Source organism: Symphalangus syndactylus, chromosome 12 (assembly GCF_028878055.3).
Source record: "Symphalangus syndactylus isolate Jambi chromosome 12, NHGRI_mSymSyn1-v2.1_pri, whole genome shotgun sequence".
In the NCBI taxonomy this organism is placed as follows: Eukaryota; Metazoa; Chordata; class Mammalia; order Primates; family Hylobatidae; genus Symphalangus; species Symphalangus syndactylus.
In genome coordinates, this window is record NC_072441.2 from 81016526 (window position 1) to 81039365 (window position 22840).

The 22840-nt window shown below is 40.8% G+C and overlaps 1 protein-coding gene across 2 annotated transcripts in view; it reads left to right on the forward strand.

Annotated features, from left to right (window-relative positions):
- The window catches only part of LOC134734321 (late cornified envelope protein 2D-like), a 127026-nt gene extending 113014 nt beyond the window's left edge, over window positions 1-14012 (forward strand). Inside the window, exons 1-2 of one of the 2 annotated variants that reach the window (XM_063626379.1) lie at window positions 12733-12782; window positions 13438-14012. In XM_063626379.1, the coding sequence (XP_063482449.1) occupies window positions 13459-13791 (333 nt within the window). In that variant the 5' untranslated portion in view covers window positions 12733-12782; window positions 13438-13458 and the 3' untranslated portion in view covers window positions 13792-14012. Of the gene's footprint in view, window positions 1-12732; window positions 12783-13437 lie in introns of those variants that run through there. The other variant, XM_063626378.1, reaches the window with a different exon arrangement.
- The last annotated feature ends 8828 nt before the right edge of the window (window positions 14013-22840 follow it).

Sequence of the window (22840 nt, forward strand, 5' to 3'; positions counted from 1 at the left end):
TTATGAACAGCACTGCAAAACTTCAAAAACTTAATTGATACTTGGAATAGTTTTACATGGAAGGTTGCCCGTTAAAATGAAAACATCAACATTTTCCATCAAATTTAAACAAGATCCACAGTCTTGTTTAGAATGTTAAAAATATCCAGCATACAAACAATTACTTTAAAAAAGAAGAACCATGAAAATGTCACTCACATGGGAAAAAAACAATAAACAGAAACCAATGCTCAGATAACACAAATATTGAAATTATCTGGCAAAGACTTTAAAGCAGCTATTATAAGAATGCTCAAATGAGCAATTATAAACACTATTGAAATAATGTTAAAATAAAAAGTCTCAGCAAAGATAATAATATAAAGAAGAACCAAATAGAAATGTTAACACTAAAAAATGCAATAATCAAATTTTCAAAAAGCCACTGGATAAATTTAATAGCAGAATGGAGATGACAAAGAAAGAGTCAGTAGACTTGAAAATGGATCAAGAGAAATAATCTAATCTAAACAACAGAGAGAAAAACAAACAAAAAATTAGCAGAGCGTCAGGGATCTGTGAGACAATAACAAAATCTATCATTTATGCCATTGAAATCCCAGAAAGACAGAAGAATGAGTGTAGAACTGAAAAAAAAATGTGTGAAGAAATAATGGTTGAAACTTTTCAACTTTTGTAAAAGAAATAAACATACAGATTCAAGAATCAGAGTGAACCCAAAACTCATGAAATTACCAACAGTGATCCCAAGCTAAGCTCAAAAAACCCTGGTAACATCAGCTGAAAACTAAAGACAAAGGGGTAACTTTGAAAACAGCCAGAAAAAATGATGCATCACTAAAACAGGAGCAAAGATTCAAATCATCGCAGATTCTTATCAGAAATCACAGAGGCCAGAAGAAAGCAGCTTATCATTTTTAAAGTACTGAAGGGAAACAACAAAAATGACAATTGTCAACCAGATATTTATATTCAGCAAAGAATTTTCTGTCTTTCAACAATGAAGGTGATATAAAGACAGTCTCAGATGGGAGAAAACTAAGGGAATTTAGGACCTGCCCACCTGGACATCCGTAGTACTTCCAGCTCTCTGCATGTATGGGCAAAGTGGCTCCAGAATTCAAGGGCAGCCTAGCTACTGATGAAGAGCTGCAGGTGCTGGCTGTTGAAGGTGAGGAAACACCAGAAGGTGGGGTGTGGGGTGGGCAGTGTGCACAAGAGCAGTAAAAAGAGACAAGAGATAATTTAGGTGGTACATGCATGTTGACTGCCAAAATTCCCCTGAAGTATGCTCTTTATATTTTAAGAATCCTAACAGAAGACTTATATTGCTCATTTCCATTCTACATTTAGACTAACTATGCATACACATCAAAGTTCATTTGTTCACAATTAGTTTTCACTCATATATATTTTTGCTTTATTTATGGTAAAATTTTTCATATTGTGTGCCATCTCATTTTATTTCATTGTTTTCTGGGTATACCCATTTATGTTTTCATCAATTTTAAATATTTAAATTATTTTTTCACTCAGATAACATAATATATATTTGCTTTTATTTTTTCTGAATAAAGATATATGCTTTTCTTCTCCTTTCAAGTCTTCAATAAATCTAGAATTTGTCTGAAGTATTTGGTGATGCCCTCCCCCCTTGGTTTCCCATGGTAGAGATAGATTGCATTGTTGCCAGTATTCATGCCCTTATGCATTGTGACTTTGCAATTCCTCTCACTGAGGAGCAAAATATATTTCCTAATCCCTTGACCTCGAGTTTGGCCTTCTGGCTTTCTTTGGTCAATAGAATAAGGCAGCAGTGATGGTATCCCATGCCCACAAGGAAAACATGTCCAAGATGGCCTACAGGCCCCAAAAGGAGGAATGAAAGACCTGTGGAGCAGAGCTGAGCCACCCAGCTGAGCCCAGCCTAGGTCACATTTAACCTCCATCACCCTGAAGACCTGCACTCTCACAAACTAAATAAATGACTGTTCTATGCATTTTGTTTATTACGTTGTCGTTGTGCACTATAATTGAGGCCATAGTTGACGGATATATTGCTGAGCTCTAATCTTTGTCTCATAAACCATGAAAAGCTTTGCAACATTCTAGAGACTTCCCACTTAGGTTTTAGCTTATTGTCCTACCTATCCCCGAACTTGTCAAATACCTTAGGGGAAAACTAGGTGTGCACTTGAGGGCCCCCATGTCTCTGCTACAGGCTCAGCTGATTTCTTTGTCTCCCAGCTATGTTCTTTCCATGCTTAAAATCTGGATTCTCAGTGTTTTACCTGCCCAGAATTGACAAATACTCTCAGGATTAAAAGTGGTTGCAGAAGTCAGCTCCTCTCCCTGGAGTCTTAGCTCCTCCAGTTCACACTGCCTCAGCACTTCTCTGCTGCCTTCCAAAACACAATTTCTGGTTTAATCTGAGTTTTATATTTATGTTAGTTAGGAGACCTTGTCTCTCAATAACTATTTCATCTTATCCAATGAGGAAAGTTTGCAAGGGAAGGTATACTTTGTAATTAGAAAATCTACCAATGTAATCAGTGTATTTACAGATTAAAGAAAAAACAAAAAGATCATCTCAATTGATGTAGAAAAAAACATTTAACAAACTTTAATACCATTCACAATACAGACCTCTGAAAACCTGTAATCAAAGAGAATATTCTTATTCCACTAAACAGTAATTAGCAAAAGTCTGCAGCATGTGTTCAGTCAGCCTTCTTGAACTGGAACTCACAAGTTTAGGTTATTTTTTCTTTTTCTTCATTTTGACTGATGCTAGAATTTTATTAAACTTTTTTGTTATCAAAAGACATTTTAAAATCTATTAGAGCCAGGCGTGGTGGTGTGTGCCTGTAGTCCCAGCTACTCAGGAGGCTGAGGTGGGAGGATTGCTTGAGACCAGGCGTTTGAGACCAGCCTAGGTGACATAACAATATCTCTTAAAAAAGAAAATATATTAGGATAATCATGCTTCTTCTCCTTGTTGGAGCTGCAGATAAGCACTTTTTTAAAAAACATAAAACTGCTTTCATTATATTGTCATTGCATTTTTAAAGTCAGATGGACCTTAGACGGAGAAACTGATACTCACAGAGGTGAAGTGACTGATCCCAAGTCACGAATGAAAATGCAGGCAAAGCCAGAGCTAGAGGATTTTTTTTTTTAAATTCCCAGTCTACTGTTGGACCCTAAACACTTTCAGGCTTGCACAAAACCTTGCACTGTCTCCTTACTACTGATAGAAGGAAGTCAATTAAATAAAAATTTTTCTCCTAATTTTCAACTTCATCTACTGACTACAACTTGGCTTTTTAATACAGTCTTCCTCCTTCCATTTTTCAGCAATGCAAACCCTCAATTGGAGTCACATAGATCTACTTACTCTGCATTTACTGACTTTAGTTGCACTTTTAAAGTGTGGAATCATGCGCGCATCCCTGCTTGAAACATGCTTCTCTATTTTCTCCATCTACCCCAGCAGCTCTCTGTGGACTGATAAACTCTTGTCTGTCAGCTCCAAACCTACCCTTCTGGGCCCTACTTCGTGTTGGCCTGGGCTTTACAACTGTGGTTCTACTTTGCGGGCTGTCCTCTATTAGGTTTTGTCACTAGGGGGCGCAAGAGACACAGAAGTCAGGAGAGAAAGAAAGGCCTGTAAGTGTCACCCTATAGATTTTTTTTTAATCTGGCAGCAGCAGTTGGTTCCTGTTCCCAGTTTTCTCCACACTTCCAGAACTATGCTCTTCTCCTTTCCTCAGAAGCACCGGACCCACTAGCCAGTGTCCCACCTTAGAAGTTTGGTTTCTCGCTCTGCAGGTCTCTCCTCTAAATTCTTAGGTTTCAAGAAGTCCAACTCCTTTCCCTTATTCCCTATCCTTAGTGTGACAATAGCTGCTCCGTGTGATGCTAGAATTCTCCATTTGCCTTTCAATGCTCTAATACCTGTTTAATCCAATGCTTATTGTTTCTGTCAAAATAAGGAGTGTTTCTGTTTTCCTGAATGAACACAGACTGATACAAATCTCTAATAGGTTAACATGGAGGAACTGATGGACAAAAAGAATATCCTGAAATAATAATGTATTTACTTCATTTTGTGAACTTGTAACAATTTTACTGGCAGAAAAATGTGATTTATAAAGTGAAAATAGGTCTATATAGTTCAACAGCAATTGTACCTGGTGTTTTAAGAAATCTTAGATATTTATACTCTTTCTTGCTAGCAGAAAGGCATTGAAATGTCAAATGTTTAAGTAAAATGTAAGAGCAAAACATAGTTTCTTAAAATTGGAAAGACTTTGTGAAGGGAAAGAGTGTAAGTATCCAGTTCTTACAGAAGACCTTTGATAGACACGGAGAACCTATTTCATTGAATGTAATAGGATACCTTATTTTGAAAAAAAATTTAAAAAAGAGTCCTCTTTATAAAGTTATAGTTAATATATGTTTTTGAAAAGCGAAAGAGAAGGAGAGCGAGAAGCTGGATGACAGACTGAATTAGGAAGAAACGAAACTTATTTATTTATTTCCAAGAAGGAACAGGACCATAGAGCCTTGAGAAACCAGATTCTTGTCTCAAGGGTCAGGAATCCTATGCTTCTTTATGGAGTCCCAGCCTAGGAAATAATATACTTTGATGAGATTTCATTCTCTAGCTCAGAAGAGTAACTCAGTATCTCCCTGGGAAGGATGGATTGAAGAGACAGGGAGGGAAATGTCAGGAATTACCCTGCAGATGCCCCAGCATGGGAGGAACCACTTCCTGCTCCACCCAGAACCATGGCTCACTAAGGCCCAGTCAGGCGAGTGCCTGCCTATAAAATGTGTGTCAGGACCCCGCTTCTCCTCTGCCCTGACACCCTGGGGACTGCCTACTCCACACCTGGGTCTGACCAGGGTGAGTGGATCTTTTGGGACCTAGACAGAGCACAACTGAAAGGGTAAGTAGCTGTTGAAAATCACAGGGGGAAGGGAAAGACAGGAAAAAAGAGGGTAATAGGAGTAGAGAGGTTGGCCTAGGCAGATCCAGCCTGGGAATTAAGAGTCCCTGGGAATTACAGGGATTAGCCAATCCAAATTCTTGCCAATGTCTGGCTTCTGGCAACTGAGTCAGCTGGCTGGGGAGGGATTATTCCACGCTATTCACATCTCATAGATCCATTTCTAGATGCTTAGAGAAGATGGCAGAGGCACACAGAGAAAATGGCAATACCCAGTATTACCATGAATGCCAACTGGTATCCTTTCCTCTGCCTCAGATATAATTCCCTCCCTCCTTCCCTTCCCCAATCTCTTCCTCCCTCCCTTCTTGGCTACCTTTCTTTTCTCGTTTATTTATTCATTCATATATTATTCCTATATCACCAGCTATTTATGGAGCTCATACTAATTACCTGGTGTTATTCTAGACATTGGAATATGGAAGTATGCAAAATAGAGGGGAGGATAATCCCTGCTCTTATGATGCTTCAATTTCAGGGGGAAATCTACATTTATTGGACATCATCTATGTGACAAGAACTGTGCCATATCTTAGAGACAGAGAAATGAACAAGATGGAGACTTTGGCTTGACTGTGTGTGGGACGGGGGAGGGTGGGGGGGTTATGATTTGTTCAATATATCAGCAGCCCCAGGGTAGATTCCAAAGGAGGAAACAATGATCTAAGATTTAACAAGTCTATAAAACACCTGTATTGGCTTTTAGGTTGACTGAATTCCCACAAAGATGTCCTGCCAGCAAACCCAGCAGCTGTGCCAGCCTCCTCTTAAAGGGCCCACTACTAAGTGCCCCCCAAAGTGTCCCCCTAAGGGCCCTCCTAAGGTGCCCTGTTCAAGTCTCTTCCTGCTGTCGGCCTAGCTCTGGGGCTGCTGTGGTCTCAGCTGATGATGGCATCAGGGCTCCAGCTATTGCTTTGGGGCTGCTGCTACCAGGACTTTGAGCATCACCTGAGTAACTGAAACACCAATGACCTGCACCAGTCTCATGCATCTCGTTCATCAGTGCCTTTCATCCCCTCAAGAGCTCTTGCCTTGGAGCATTGCTATGCCTGGGCTGTGTCTCAGAAGCAGCCATTGGCACAGTGACTTGGGGCTGGGCTCAAAATTTGCTCTCTTGAAGTTTGGATGTGATTGCTCTGAACGAGCTGCTTTGCTACAATAAATATTTTCAAGTTTCCTTGCTTCTATTTTTAAATATTTTATGTTTCCATCTACTTACTAATTCCCATTTCTTCTTCCTGAATACATAGCTAAGTTTCCTAACTTTGGAAGAATACAAGAAAAATCAACCCTCCAACATAAAGAAATTAACTTTTAAAAATACATAAATGCTTTTTTAATAAATAAAATAAGATGAAATAAATAACGTAAAATATGGACACACTGTTGAAATAAATAAATTAAGGATATAATGGTGTATCAGGGAAAATATTACTATAATATGTTCAAAATATTCCTTTAAATAATTGTCTTTTAGGTGACTATGAAAGAAAACGTCTTTGCATATAAAAAGACATTGTTTCCTAAATGCTCTTATGATAAAATATGAGATAAATGTATAATTTTGTGCTCAGTCTCTGTGGCTGAGCTAGCTGTTACATAAAAGAGGATTTCTGCAGAGGAATGCCATGGTTTCCCCGAGTCCAAATGAAGGAAGCACATTATCCCCTGCTCTGATTCTTTGTTCCTTCTCATGCACAGGTAAAGCTAATTGAATTAAGCCCTCTTGACATCCACACATCAAAATAGAAGCCCATTTCCAAATGTGCAGTGATCTGGAGAGGATGCCTATGTGGTTCTTCCTCGTCCTGTTCACTCTTACAGCCTCAGGGTGAGGATGTCTCAAAGACACCCAGCTTACAGTTTCTCCAGCCTACAGACCCTTCTGATTGATGTGGTGGAGAGCTATTAAGCAATCTTAGCACCCATCTCTGTTGGACCTCCAGAATAGTCAGTCAGGAAAGGCCTTCAGAAATAAGGTTAGGTCTCAATGGGAATTCCTAGCAACATTTGAAAACCTGCAATGGGATAGTTCCACTCACCTGAATGTCTATACAGATGTTCCTCAACTTATGATGGGTTTATGTCCAGATAAACCTATGGCAAGTTGAAAATATCCTAAGCCAAAAACACACTTAATATAACTAACTTACCAAACATCATAGCTTAGCCTAGCCTTCCTTAAACAGGCTTAGAACACTTACATTAGCCAACAGCTGAGCAAGATCATCTGGCAACAGCGTACACCGTAGAGTATTGACTGTTTACTCTTGCAACCCCATAGCTGACTGGGAGCTGCAGCAGCGTGCCAGGCATCAACACAGACTTTCATTCATAGGATGTATTGCTAGCTTTGGAAAATATCAAAAATCAAAATCCCAAGTATAATTTCTACCGAAATAATAAAGTTGAAAAATCCTAAGTTGAACCATCATAAGTTGAGAATGATTTACAATTAGTAATTATATATTTTATTTGTCAAGCTTCTGTCTCTACATTGAAACATAGTCACAGTGGGGAGAGATTATATTTCTTTCATATCATGTTGTATCTCCAGAGTTGACCACATAGTAAACAATGCTTGCTGAGTGTATGTGAGAGTGAATTAATGAACTCTGATTTTTGAACTTACTAATGGAGGACAGTCCAGGAAATCCTCAAATTGTTTTCTCTTTAGAGATGTTCCGTTTTTTTTTAATTCACCTGATCATATCCTTCTCTCATTTACTCTTGTAAGACCGGCTTAATGATTACCTAATTTGCTCAGCACAGAATCTTTGAAAATAGTTCCTTGCTCCGGGAAATCCCAAGGCATAGATATGCAGTGATTACAATTATAATATTTAATTAATGTGACCTATTCATCTAACACTGAAATTCTTCTAATTCCAGTGATTAAAAAGATAGAAATACTGGATATAAATGGACATAGGCAGTGAGGGTGTTGGTGTGTGTGTGTAGTGATCATATGTAATTAACATAGGTTTATCCCATAGTAGTCTATAAATAGTGCTGTCTGGGTCATGAAAAACGATGGGTTCTGTCTTGGTTTTGATTGGGAAGTAAGTGCATAGATATTGCATAAAACTAGGAGGACTGGAGAGAGGGAGCACAGCATTCAGCTGGGGAGGCCCTTGGTCTTTGCACTTTGCACTTTGATTCCACAGAGGTATAGTCAGTACAGCACAAACAAGGCTGCTGACATTGCACAGTAGCTGGAGCTGCTTCCCATGCAGGGGTCAGTCACACAGGAAGAACTGGAGGTGAACATGGGGTGGGCACTGGAGTGGCACTGTGGAGGGCCCTTCAAAGGCATTGGCGTTGCTGGTGGTGTTTTGTCAACGTATCTGAGTTTGAAAGTGAATTAAATAGTAAGTCAGATAAATTAGAGCCAGGACGGGAATAATTTTACCCTTTTAAACCTATTCACGGTGTGCTGGCAGACAGTTTATAAAATACATTAGTATCTAATTAGTACCTGTAAAGAAACATATTACCCCAAGTCAAAAGTGTTAGAAGTGACATTCCTGAAAACAGAACTAATGCTAAATCAATGTCAATTTCTGTTTCTCATCATTTCATTTCATATCTACAGACCCAATTCCTACCTACTGTACTTCATGAGCTTTAAGAGGGTATCAGTTGTAAGGGGCACCCTTATTTCATGCACCATAAGGAAGGAGAGAAATGTTGCAAATTCAACTATTACATGCCACCAATCATATGCTATATGCTGATTTAAGGGCTGTTAACAAATGTAAGAAGAGTGTATCATGGAATTGATGAATTAAGATAAGTATAAAACCCATCTTCTTTAGGTCATATAAATATGTATGTAGATACTAGATGAGCCATTCTTGCTTGCCCAGAACACCCCTCTGCTGTCCTGCTCCCTATCGCGGGGCCTTCTTCTCCTCTCGTATTCCATACTCCTGGTGTTGCTCTTTAGACTCCCATATGGTTCTGTCAAGAGCCAGTTCAATGGCCCCCAGTGGTAAACTCACTCTAGCAACCAGCTAAGGAAAATGGCAGGTCCCAGATGAGGCAAAACAGATGCAGGGCAGTGTTAGGAAATCTCTTAAAAGTTATGCTAATATCAAGATCTGAAATGAGTCCCAGTTCTGGCAGGACCACGACACGTGAATTCTACAACAGTTCCCTGCCTGGAGTTCATGCCCCTCTAATGTGTATCGCCAAATGTGACTTCAGCAAGGAGCCATCCTGGACCTGGGTTCTGAAGCCCCACTTTGCTGTGAAATCATCTCTTGTTAAAAATTAGGGGATAAAATTGTCCAGAACTTAAAATTAAGCCAAAAGGTGATTTCTGATCACTCTTTTAAATTTTCACTTCTTCCTAGTAACTAACAACCTTGCCTAAGATTTATAAGACTCTAGGTTTTTTTTAAAAAAAAAATTGGTGGGATGATTTTACTTACTATATTTGGTGTTAATTAAGGCCCAGACTCTGTAAAGCTAGATTGTACTTACAGAAGATTTATAACCTCATGGTTTCATTGCCTTTTAAAACTGTAACCAGTATGTATCTAAATTTGCAATCTTGTTTTAGAATTTTTTCCTCTGACTGTGTATACTTTGTTATCTCCAATTCTTTGAACTAGCATTACCATCATGCTGGTTCCCTTATTAGCGAGTGAAACAAATCTTTGATATATGTCTGCTATATATTAACATATATAAATATACTTTTAACTTTTTGGAAATTATAGTTAAATAAACCCTTATCTCCACACTTACTCTTTTGGGAGTGAAAACAGGCCCAAACCAGACAGTGCCAGACAGTATCGACAAGAAGATCAAAAGGGCTACAAAGGTATAGTAAAGGGAAAATTTGGACTAGTGAATCTATTAAATAAGGTGAGATACATCAAGATACATGGTAAGGCTTTTTCTTGTACTGTGGCTAAAATAAAGTTCCAGCATTTCGTGGTGAATAATTTTCTGGAATATATGGAGTTTAAGTTCCCAGGGAGACAAATCAAGGAACTACATGGAGAGAGCAGCCTGCAGGATACTGACTTTTCAGATGAGGTGAACTTCAGATGAAATATCTGAAATCACCCCCAGGCCATTCTTCTCATGACACCTATGTGCTCCTTCATGAGGTCTTGCAATCATGCATTGATCCTGCCAACATTCATGTGGCAATGGTTTGGCTGGTCCCTAAAAGGACATGGGCAACTTGACACAGGGTCTCCTGGCTCAGAGGGACCACCTATGATGGTGTGAGGACTGTGGAGACAGAAGCAAGAATACTTGCAGGCAGGTGTTTTTTCACTGACTTGTGAACCAATTCTCAACATTTTCTGAGTTATAAAGGGACAAAGGGGACATGTTAAAGACCTGCTTATCTCCCAATTCTGGTTTCCCAGGGGATCAGATCCCATTAACTCTTCCATCGCTTATTCAACTACTCAATACAGAGGCTCATGTATGTGCATGTTTGTTTCACCTACACTTTTCTATGAATACAGCATACACACATACAGTGCACACACACGCACACACACACACAGGCTTGCCTCCCCTACTTCCTCACTTACAACATTGTTACAAATATCTTTGTCAAAGAGTATGAGGAAGCTGTGGGTGATATCACCATGAAGACAGTGGAATGAACTAACATCTTTTAAACACATTGGGAAATAGTGACTCAGGAGGTTCAGTCCCCAAACGTCATCTTCTTTGGACCCATGTTTGTCTGCAGTCATCTTCAAAAAGGCCAAAATTCTGCAGTCCTTGAGGTCATGGGCTACATATTATTCACCTCTATATCCGTATGTTTGGAAATACATGATCCAAGAATGTTGTAGGCTTTCAAAGACTGCCTTTTGAATTCACTGTTCTGGTCACACTGTTGACTTACTTTATCCTTCAGGTAAAAGCTCCCTGAGAGCAAGAATCCGATCTGATAATAGGATTGGATAACTAGGAGAACAGAATCCCTCAGTTAGAAGCTGACAATGGGAAACTATGCTTTCTCTGCATCCTCCCCTCCACTACTAAGTAGGCATTAGGCAATGTGAAGGCGCGGTCTTTTTCTGTTTTAATCAGAGGTGTGAATATTTTTTTCAATTCTAATTTTAACACCTTTATTGAGACGTAATTCACATATTGTATAGTTCATTTGTTTACAGTATAAATTCAATGGTTTTCAGTATATTCATAGAGTTGGACGATCACCACCACAATTTTAGAACATTTTCATTACTTCACAAAGAAATCCTGTATCCATTGGCAGTAATTTCCCAATTTCTCCCAGCCTGCTAAAGCACCTGGAAGCCACTGATATTTCTCAGGGAACAGGCATAAACATAAAAGGAGATACAGGGAACACAATCTTGTCCAGTCTCTTGTTCCTCGGATGCCCTGAGTCAGCTCTTCAGGGGTCCAGCCTGGGAGAGGCTGTAACTGGTTAAAGCCTCATCCCCTTTCTATTTCCAGAGATTTGCCTACTCTACACATTTCATATAAGTAACATCATACAATATGCAGTCTTTTGTGACTGGCTTCTTTCACTTAGTGTGATGTTTTCAAGGTTCACCCTCAATGTATCTGTTTAAACTAAATGAATAAATGAATGGGTAACTGTCTAGTGCAACCCAGAATCAGAACTCTGAATAACTAGACCCCTGGCTGACCCTGTACTTCCTGGTAGGAAAGGAGTTCCCTCTCCATAGGAGCCCCATTCAAATAATCTCAGTGTCTGATTGAATTAAACCCTCTGAGGGTAAGGGCTGTATATGAACAATTAATGACACATAAGACCTGGGCAAGTACCCAATATATGGCATTAGTTTTCTTTGAAACACATATTTATTAAGGGTCTATCAGGCATATAGTGTTGTACCAAGCTTTTTCTTACTTCTTATTTAATATTCAAAACAGCTCAGTGAGATAGGTATATCTGGTTTATAACAGCCATTACATATGAGAACTGATACTCATAGTGAGTATCATAACGACACTCTAGCAATTGTTGATAACTGTTCTACCTACTTCTATAGGTTACCCAGTTATCATATGCAAGTTTCCTGATTCCAGTAATGGATTCAATACAATTCCTTCGACTAAAGGAAACTTTTAGATTTTAGAGGGAATTGCTTATTCTCACATCATTCTCCTTGCTGTAGGTGACAGAATCAACTCAGATTTAATTCAGTGAACAGCTTGTCATGATGAGTCGGAGGAAAAGCAGAAACTCAGAGGCCAGGAGGAAGGGCTGAGGGCCTAGGCAAGGGAGGGATGCCTAGAAAGAGCCAAGGCTGTAGAAGCCCCCTGGGATGGCTGGATCCACAGCAGGACATGGAAGAGAAACTGCTCAGGGTGGAGGGAGTCATACTGGGACATTTCCACAAGGTCAGGGAAAGCTGTGGCTCAGAGCTGATGTAACCTCAGAGGACACGAATACAAAAGATGCAAGGAACAGAACCATGTCCAGGCATGGGTGCCTTGGGTTCCCTAAGTTAACTCTTTAGGGCTCCCACCTGCTGGAGGCTGTTACTGGCTAAAGCCTCTCTAGACCACAGCCCCATAGAGGAGTCCTAGAAGCTCCCGAGGCCTCTTTGGGTGCAAGGACTAGGAGGCAGGAGAATGTCAGGAATGACCCAGCACGTGCCTGGTTGTGCAAGAGCCACCTCCTGCTCTTCCCAGAGCCAAGTCTGGGTCCTATAAAAGACACATCCAGCTTCAGCACTTCATCTGCTCTGATTCCCCAGGGACGTGTCTGTGCTCTTGCCTGTGACCAGGGTGAGTGGCAACCTGGGATACCAGAGGGGTATTAGCAAGGCAGAGGGATGGAGAGGATGGAGGTAGGCTGGAGAAAGACAGTTGTGCGCTTGTGTTCTGCCATACTGAGCAGGAATAGGACTCAGTTTGCCTCAAATCTCTAGAAGTTCTGGGACTTGCTGGAGCTCACATAGAAGGGAATAGCTAACTGTGCCCATCTTTCCCAACTCTGTCTTCAGTGACTTCATGTTGGCCATCTTGGGCAGATTTGCACCATGGAAATTGTCAAATGCTTCAGGCCAGGCCCTTTTACCTGGAGTTTTCATGGCTAAACATTTTCCAGAGGATCCCTGGTGTGTCTACAACACCCATCTGGGCACTGGGGCTTGTATTAAGAGAACAGGTACTTCATGGAGCTGTGAATACTCTATTCAGGCTTGTGAAGATAGAGCAATCCCAGTTTCCCTCTGAAAGGAAGAATACGAAGCTCATTCTGTTGATTTTTTAATCTATGTACTTTTATCTGGAAGAAAGATTCAAGTTGTTTCTTTCAGGTTACTGATGTTACTGTATTATCTAAATATAATTCTTCTTCTACACATGCATTGATTTTAGAGGAGGTATAACTATGACCTTTGGTTTGAAATATTTAAAGAGTTTCATTATTATCTTTTAGGTTGACTAAACTCCTGCCAGCATGTCTTGCCAGCAAAACCAGCAGCAGTGCCAGCCCCCTCCCAAGTGTCCTCCCAAGTGTATCCCAAAATGTTCACCTAAGTGTCCCCCCAAATGCCCACCACAGTGCCCAGCTCCATGTTCCTCTGCAGTCTCTTCCTGCTGTGGTCCAAGCTCTGGGGGCTGCTGTGGTCCCAGCTCTGGGGGCTGCTGCAGCTCTGGGGCTGGTGGCTGCTGCCTGAGCCACCACAGGCCCTGTCTCTTCCACCGGCGCCGGCATCAGAGCCCTGATTGCTGTGAGAGTGAACCTTTTGGGGGCTCTGGCTGCTGCCACAGCTCTGGGGGCTGCTGCTGACCTGGGCTACAGAAGAGCTCTTGGGACTGAATGGTCAAAAACCTGCTACAGCCTGATGCTTAACTATTTCCACTTCCTTTCATTCCACTCATGGGTGGACAGGGACCACAAAGACTCATGAGGCTTCCCTGGAAGAACTTTGTGCTTGATGGAGCACCCCAGATGGAAGCCTTCTTTTCCTCCTTCACCTCATATTATAATAAAGCTCTGATTTCTGACTCACTAAATGTCTTGGTCATTCTCTTCTCTTTGGAGATTTCTAATGTCTTCCAAAGGCCAGGGCCTCAGAGAAATTCTCTTCATGAGGCAAGGACAGGACATGAGTAGGTGATACACGAAAGGCTCCTCTGAGGAACTGATTACCCAAATTGCCGGGTAGATGGAGCTCCAAGAGGGTCACCTCTGGCAGTGGCAGCTTTGACTTTCTCCCCACTAAGCCAGACACATGTTCTAATTTTCTGTGTATTGCAGACATTGGGAAGGTTGGGAAGCTCTGCAGACTGGTTCTTCTCTAGGGAGAAGAACACATCTCTATGAAGCAAAACTTCCCTGCCGTTAGAATCAATAGTTGGATAAAATGCTTGAAATGCATATTGAGACCCTTCCTCCTGCAAAGTACAGCCCATGGTCAGTGAACTCCTGTCCCAGGAGGGTGACTCTGTTTAAGATCCGCCTTTTGACTTGCTCCCTCAGACACTTGGCATCTCTTCCTCTCATTGTTAAGGGAAAAGGGACACAGCAGGGGGAAATAAGTTCTAGTGCTTCTTAGGTTCAGGCTGACAGGTGTCTACATGAAGGTGATGGATTCAGTGCAGAGAGATTCTGTCAGAGGTGGAGTCTCTTATTAAGATGTTCATCTGCCTCCTCATCCTTACTGCTGCTAAGACAAACACCCAGCTGTTTAATCAGTCTGAGATTCTGTTCTCTCCGCATTTTAAATCATCCACTGCACTGAGTCAGTTTATTTGACTTGATGCTCTTCATTATTTTTGCCAGCCTCATTATTAACTGAATTTTCAAGTCCCTGACCAGTAGTAATTTTGAGCTTCTAAAAATATGTACATTGGCCATTTCTACAAAATTTGTAATAGGATTTTAAATTTTCTTTTCAATTTTCAAAAGCTCTTGATATATCATGGATATTAACCTTGATCTGTGTTTATTAAAATATTTAATGCATCAGATTTAATTGAATCTGTTTATAATAGCTTTTGCTATGGAAACATTTTTAGTTTTTATATACTCAAATACGACTTTCTTTGCTTTTATAGCTTCAGGGTTTCCTGAGTTGGTTAAGAAGTTTTCCCTTGTCCTTAGTGTTTACATGTGAGCAGCAAAACAAATGAAAAAACCAAACAGTACAAAATGGAATGCCAAGCAGGGGACCTAAGGTTGCTCAGGGCAGTTTAAGGCTGGCCTACAGAGAGGTGGACACCCAAGTGTGCTCTCAGGGACCTCTGCCTTAAGTAAGAGCAACCCACCGGCCATTCCCTTCCCCAGTGGGCCTGCTATCTGGGCCTCCATGTGCTCCTTTCATGTTGAGCAACTTCCTTTCTCTATCTAACCCTCCATACACAGAATAATTTCACATATAACTATTTTTTTTTAATTATTCTTTAAGTTCTGGGATACATGCGCAGAACGTGCAGGTTTGTTACATAGGTATACACTTGCCATGGTGGTTTGCTGCACCCGTCAACCCGTCAACTACATTAGGTATCTCTGCTAATGCTACCCCTCCCCTAGCCCCCTACCCACTGACAGGCCCCGGTGTGTGATGTTCCCCTCCATGTGTCCATGTGTTCTCATTTTTCAACTCACACTTATGAGTGAGAACATGCAATGTTTGGTTTTCTGTTCCGGTGTTAGTTTGCTGAGAATAATGGTTTCCAGATTCATCCATGTCCCCCCAGAGGACATGAACTCATCCTTTTTTATGGCTGCATAAAAAAATATGGTGTATATGTGCCATATTTTCTTTATCCAGTCTAACATTTGTTTTTAGTTGCATCTTACTTTGTGTTTGGCATGTGTGCAGGTGTGTTAGAAATTATGTTCTGATGCTATCAGAGGAACTCAAAATTATAGCAATTTAAAAAGGAAAGCAGACTATTTCCACTCACATGTGATGAAGTCAGAGGTCAGTAGTCCATAGCTGGTACGGTGGTTCCCCGGAGTCTTCAGAGATGGATACCCCTCTGTCTTCTCAATTCATTGTTAGCAGTTGTTTCCTGGGAGGCAGTTGGTGATCTCGAGGTGCCTGATACAGTTCTGATCTGCAAGGCTGTGCTTCAGGTAAGAAGAAGGAGAAAGGGTGGGTAAAAGGCCCTAACCCCAGTAAAGCCTCTTACCTGAAATTTCCCTAAAGTCCCAACGATTTCCTAAATCTTACTGGCTGCTTGTACATACAAGGGGGATGGAGAAGTGTAAGTTTTAATATCTGAACATGATTTGGTTCTGGTCAAAATTTAAAGACATAAGTTAAGAATGAAGGGGGCATGTATATTGGGCACCATCCAATTAAGTAGTTTTCTATACAGTTTGACCTGCTGAGTAAAGACAGCTGGATTGCTGGTTATCTGGAAATAGTGATGCTGACTCTTTGGGTGCACTTCACTTACCTCTTAACACAAACATTCAGGAATGTCCCGCCCACATTTCCACCTCCATGGTCTCTGCTGTATGCACTGAGGCAAGCCTGCATGGAAGGTTGATTAGGCAGGGGAATTCCCTGTCTGCAGCTGAGGTCTGGAGTGCTGTGGGGAGCTCCCTGGAGACAGGCACAAGACCTGGCTTATGACACCTGGGGTAGGCTCAGAGTTACTTCTGCCTGTCTCCCCACCTCTAATCTATCCATCACCCAGCTGTGGGCCAAGGACAAGGGGTCTGGATCATCTCTCAAGGGCAGGAAGAGGGTGAGACTCTGAGAAGTAGTGTGCAAGAAGAAAACATATTTGGTGTTATGGCTTCATCTCTTTCAAAGGTATATACAGTTTGAGGGTGACAGATGATTAACTCTGAGTTGGGATATCTGAAAAATGACCCAAGTGAGGAGAGTCAACAGTAACCAGAACACATTGTGAAAAGGAAAAGGTTGATGGATTGTCACCTGGGCCAGAATCCCCAGAGAGCACTTTCACCTCCACATCGAGTGAAAATTCTACCTGGTCACCCTCTTGTGTCCCCAAAGGGCCAGCCCAGGAAGAGGGAAGAGTAGAAAAGGAGTTTTGGGCCAGGATGGATTCTTGAGTGTGTGGTTATCTCAACTCGGACCCTCTGAGATCCACAGCAGTGCCCTAGAGCTGCGATGCTGCTCTCTCACTGACTCCACAGGCTCCGTCGCTGCTGCTGCTGCAACAGCTCTGCAGTTAAAGTCAGCTGGCTCTGTGTTTTGCCTGTGCTAACTCCAGGAGCAGCTGCTCCCAGAGCAGGACCAACAGTATCTCCAGTACTAAGAAAAACTTGAGACTGAGGGATGAGCATATTGGCAGGCTCTTGGGAGGGAGCCTGTTGCTGGCTCAATTTTCAGGATGCCTCAACATGAGTTAAGCTGAGAGTGAATTCAGCAGTAGACCACATGTGTAAACCTAGAATAAGGATACCTTTGTTTTTTCTAAACAATTCTGCCTCTGCTTCTAATTAATTGGCAAAGCCATTAATATTCAGAAAGACATTCCCCATGTTACCATTTCATGGTTGCTCTTTGGCCTTGCTAGGTCAGATTTCAATCCTAGTCAATCCCCATGCTGGTTGCATTGCTGCAGCTGCACACCTAATTCAGAACTCTGTACAGTAATTGTAGAATTAGGTAATTCTAAACTTTTGTACTTGTTATATGTACTCTTATAAGTGTTTTATGTGTAACTCAACCAAATGATCAATTAATTCACACAATGTTGCTATTAGTTAATTACAGTTATTTTCCACACTTCATAGATGAGAAAACAGAGGCACAGACAACTTTGAGAACATTTCTAAGGTTATAAGGCAACTTATGTACTCAGAATCTAACTCTAGGTGATACAGCTACTTAGTCTGTGATCTGAACCAATTCTGGAGTTAAACTGGAAAGGCCTGCATTATGTACCATGTGTGAAATTCAAACAGCTTATGGTAAGATCTTCTCAACAAGCTAGACTTAAAGCAGCTATCCCCTAATTTTCTTGCCTGATATACTAATGTTTCTGGGCTAGTTCCCATACTGCACAAAAGAAATCTCGATTTCTCATACCTTTCTCTTCACCCATGTCCCTCTGTCCTTTCTGAAGAATATAGTCACAGTGGGGAGAGATTATATTTCTTTCATATCATGTTGTATCTCCAGAGTTTGCCACATAGTCAACAATACTTGCTGGGTGTATGTGAGAGTGATTTTTGAACTCTGAATATTGAAGTTACTAATGGAAGACAGTCCAAGAAAATCCTCAATTTTTTTTTCTCTTTAGTGATGTTCTGTTCTTTTAACTCACCTGATCATATCCTTCTCTCATTTACTCTCATAAGGCTGCTTAATGTTTACCTAATTTGCTCAGTACTGAGTCTTTGGAAACAGTTCCTTGCTCCAGGGAATCCCAAGGCATGGATAGACAGTGATTGCAATTATAATATTTGATTAATGTAACCTATTCATATAACACTAAAATTTTTCTAATTCTAGTGATTAAAATGATATAAATACTGGATACAAATGGGCATAGGCAGTGTGGGCACTGGTGCGTGTGTGTGTGTGGGGATCATATGTAATTAACATAGTTTTATCCCATGATACCCTGTGAATAGTGCTGTCTGTGTCATGAAAAACGATAAGTTCTGTCTTTGTTTTGATTGGGAAGTGAGTGCATAGATATTGCATAAAAGAGAGGTTACGTGGACAATGAGTTTGTCAGAGACTTGGTATGAGAGAGAGATTTAGAAAGCATAGTTATAAATAATCTGGAAAATTCATCCCACCAAACAAAATAATTGGCTATCTGGACCAGACAGATGGTCTGACATTGTGTGTGTGTGTGTGTGTGTGTGTGTGTGTGTGTGTATGGTACTGTATCTAAGCTGTGTGTAAATTTGTTCTCAGAAACCTGTTGACCTTATACTAAAGTTCTCAAAATTTTTTTGGTTAAATTTTCTGAACTTTATTCCCAGCTGTGTGAAGTTGGGCTATTTGTTTAGTCTTAGGAGTCTTTGTTTTCTCATTAGTATAGTGGGGATATTAATACTACCTACATCACAGGACCGGTATGAGGATTAAATGAGATAATGTGTATAAAACACTTAAATAAGACCTAGAACAAAATAGGTGGTCAATAAGCATCAGTTATTATATTACATTTTGTTATTTTTATCATTTGTACAGATATGTGTGTGTATATATGTATATATACATATGGAGGCAGTTGACCCAAAAGTACAGTTCCACTCAATCTATACCTCAGGGGAAGACATGGAGGTAAGGAGAACTGCATTAGTTAGGGATTTTCAGAGAAATAGAAGAGACAGGGGGAGAAATTTATTTTAGGAAATCGGCTAATGTGATGACTGTGGGGGCTGGTGAGTCTGAAATCTTGTCGGACCCCACAATCATCACATGATAATTGAGATGATTATGCAGGCCAGCAGGCTGGAAATTCAGGTAACAGTTGATGTTGCCACCGTGAGTCTAAATTCTGCAAGACAGTAGTCTGGAAACAGGGAGAGTTTCTATACGGCAGTGTTGATAATTTCTTCTTTGGAAACCTTAGTCTCTGCTATTAAAGGCTTCAGCTGACTGGATGAGGCTCACATTAGGAAAGATAATCAGCCTACACAGTCTACTGATTAAATACGTACAAACCAACATCTGGACTGGTGTTTGATCAACAACTGGATATCATAGGATAGCCTAGGCAGAATTAACCATCACAGAGACTGAGAGGATACATGGAGGTCCTTAGAGATATGATCCAACAGACAGAAGAGGGTCAACAGTGACAAGGACACACTAAGAACATGCCATGATGGTTTTATTTTCACTTAGGATAAAGGCAAATTTCTGGACAGACCTTTGAAGAATATTGGGAAAACAGAACCTTCTACCTGGTAACCCCATGAGTCTCAACAAGGCTGTGATGTTAGGAGGACTGGAGGGAGGGAGCGCAGCATGCGGCTGGGGAGGCCCTTGGCCTTTGCGCTTTGGTACCACAGCGGTGTAGTCAGTACAGCACAGACAAGGCTGCTGACCACTGCACAGTAGCTGGAACTCTGGGAGCTGATGAAGCTGTAGCTGCTTCCCATGCAGGGTCAGTCACACAAGAAGAACTGGAGGTGAACATGGGCTGTGCACTGGAGTGGCACTGTGGAGGGCCCTTTAAAGGCATTGGCATTACTGGTGGTGTTTTGGCAAGGTATCTGAGTTTGAAAATGAATCGAGTAATAAGTCAGATAAATTAGAGCCAAGATGGGCATAATTTTGCCCTTTTAAACCTATTCATGGTGTGCTGGCAAACAGTTTATAAAATACATTGGTATCTAATAGTACCTATGAAGAAACATATAACCCCAAGTTAAAAGTGTTAGAAGTGACATTTCTGAAAGCATAACTAATGCTAAATCAATGTCAATTTCTGTCTCTCATTATTTCATTTCATATCTACATACCCATTTTCTACCTACTATATTTCATGAGCATAAAAAGGCTATCAGTTGTAAGGGGCACCCTTATTTCATGCACCACAAGGAAATAAAAAATTTTGCAAATTCAACTATTACATGCCACCATTCATATGGTATACACTGATTTAAGGGCTGTTAAAAAATGTAAGAAGATTGTATCGTGGAATTGATGAATTAAGTATAAAATCCATCCTTTTTAGGTCATATAAACATGTATGTACAAACTAGACAGGCCAATTCTTGCTTTGCCCAGGACACCCCTCTGCTGTGCTCCTCCTTATCGCTGGGCTGTCTTCTCCTTTCATATTCCATACTCCCGGTGTTGCTCTTAAGACTCCCATATGGTTCTGCTGAGAGCCAGTTTGACGGCTCCCCGTGGAAAACTCACCCTGGTAACCAGGCAAGGAAAATGGCAGGTCCCAGATGAGGCAAAACAGACGCGGGACAGTGTTGGGACATCTCTTATAAGCTATGCTAATACCAAGATCTGAAGTGAGTCCCAGCTTTAGCAGGACCACGAAACGTGAATTCTCCAGCAGCTCTCTGCCTGGAATTCATGCCCCTCTGATGTCCATTAGCCAATATGACTTCAGCAAGAAGCCATTCTGGACCTGGGTTTTGAAGCCCCAGTTTTTTGCAAAACTATCTCTTGTTAGGAAATCGGGGGTTAAACTTATCCAAAACTTAAAATGAAGCAAAAAAGTGATTTCTGATTAGTTTTTTAAGTTTTTACTTCTTCCTAGTAACTAACAACCTTGCCTAAGGTTTATATGACTCTCTAGGTTTTTTAAAAAATGGTGGCATGATTTTACTTAATATATTTGATATTGATTAAGGCCCAGACACTGTAAAGCTAGATTTAACTTATAGAAGATTTATAAGTTGAAAATTATTTTGTGTGCTCTAGAAAATGTAACCTAATGGTTTCATTGCATTTGAAAACTTTAACCAGTTTTGTGTCTAAATTTGCAATCTTGTTCCAGAATTTTTTTTGGTCTCTCCTATTCTTTGAACCAGCATTACCATCATGCTGATTCTCTTATTAACAAGTGAAACAAATCTTTATAATATGCCTGCTATATATTTATATGAGTCATGCTTTTAACTTTTTGGAAATTACAATTCAATAAACGCTTATCTCCACACATACCCTTTCAGTAGTGGAAACTGGGCCAAAATCAGACAGTGCCAGACAGTATTGACAAGAAGATGAAAAGGACTACAAAGATATAGTAAAGGGAAAATTTGGATTAGTGAATCTACTAAATAAGATGAGATACATCAAGGGACATGGTAAGGCTTTTTCTTGTACTGTGGCTAAAATAAAGTTCCAGCATTTGGTGGGGGATAATTTTCTGGAATATATGGAGTTTCAGTTCCCAGGGAGACAATTCAAGGAGCTACTTGGAAATATCAGCTTTCAGGAGACTGACTTTCCAGATGAGGTGAACTTCAAATGAAATGTCTGGAATCAATCCCAGGCCACTCTTCTCATGTTAGATATGTACTTGTTCATGTGGTCCTGCAATCATGCATTGATCCTGCCAACACTCATGAGACAATTAAGTGTTTGGCTGGTCCCTGAGGGAACATGCACAATGTGACACGGGGTCTCCTGGCTCAGAGGGATCACCTATGATGGTGTGAGGGCTGTGGAGACAGAAGCAAGAATACATGCAGGCAGGTGTTTCTTCACTGACTTGTGAACTAATTCTCAACATTTTCTGAGATATAAAGGGACAAAGGGGACATGTTAAACAGCTGCTTATCTCCCAATTCTGGTTTCCCAGGGGATTGGGTCCCATTAGTTCTTCCATCGCTTATTCAACCACTCAATACAGACGCTCATGTATGTGCATGTTCATTTTACCTGCATTTTTATATAAATACAACATACACACATAGAGAGCACACACGCACACACACACACACAGACACAGGCTTGCCTCCCCTACTTCCTCACTTACCACATTGTTACAAATATCTTTGTCAAAGGGTATGAGGAAGCTGAGGGTGATATCACCATGAAGACAGTGTAATGAACTAACATGTTCTAATCACACTGGGAAATAGTGACTCAGGAGGTCCAGGCCCCAAACGTCATCTTCTTTGGACCCATGTTTGTCTGCAGTCATCTTCAAAAAGGCTACAAAAATTCTACAGTCCTTGAGGTCATGGGCTACTTATTATTCACCTCTATATCCCTATATTTGGACATACATGATTCAAGAATGTTGTAGGCTTTCAAAGAATGCCTTTTGAATTCACTGCTCTGACCACTCTGTTGACTTACTTTATCCTTCAGGTAAAAGCTCCCTGAGAGCAGGAATCCGATCTGATAATAGGATTGGATAACTAGGAGAACAGAATCCCTCAGTTAGAAGCTGACAATGGGAAACTGTGC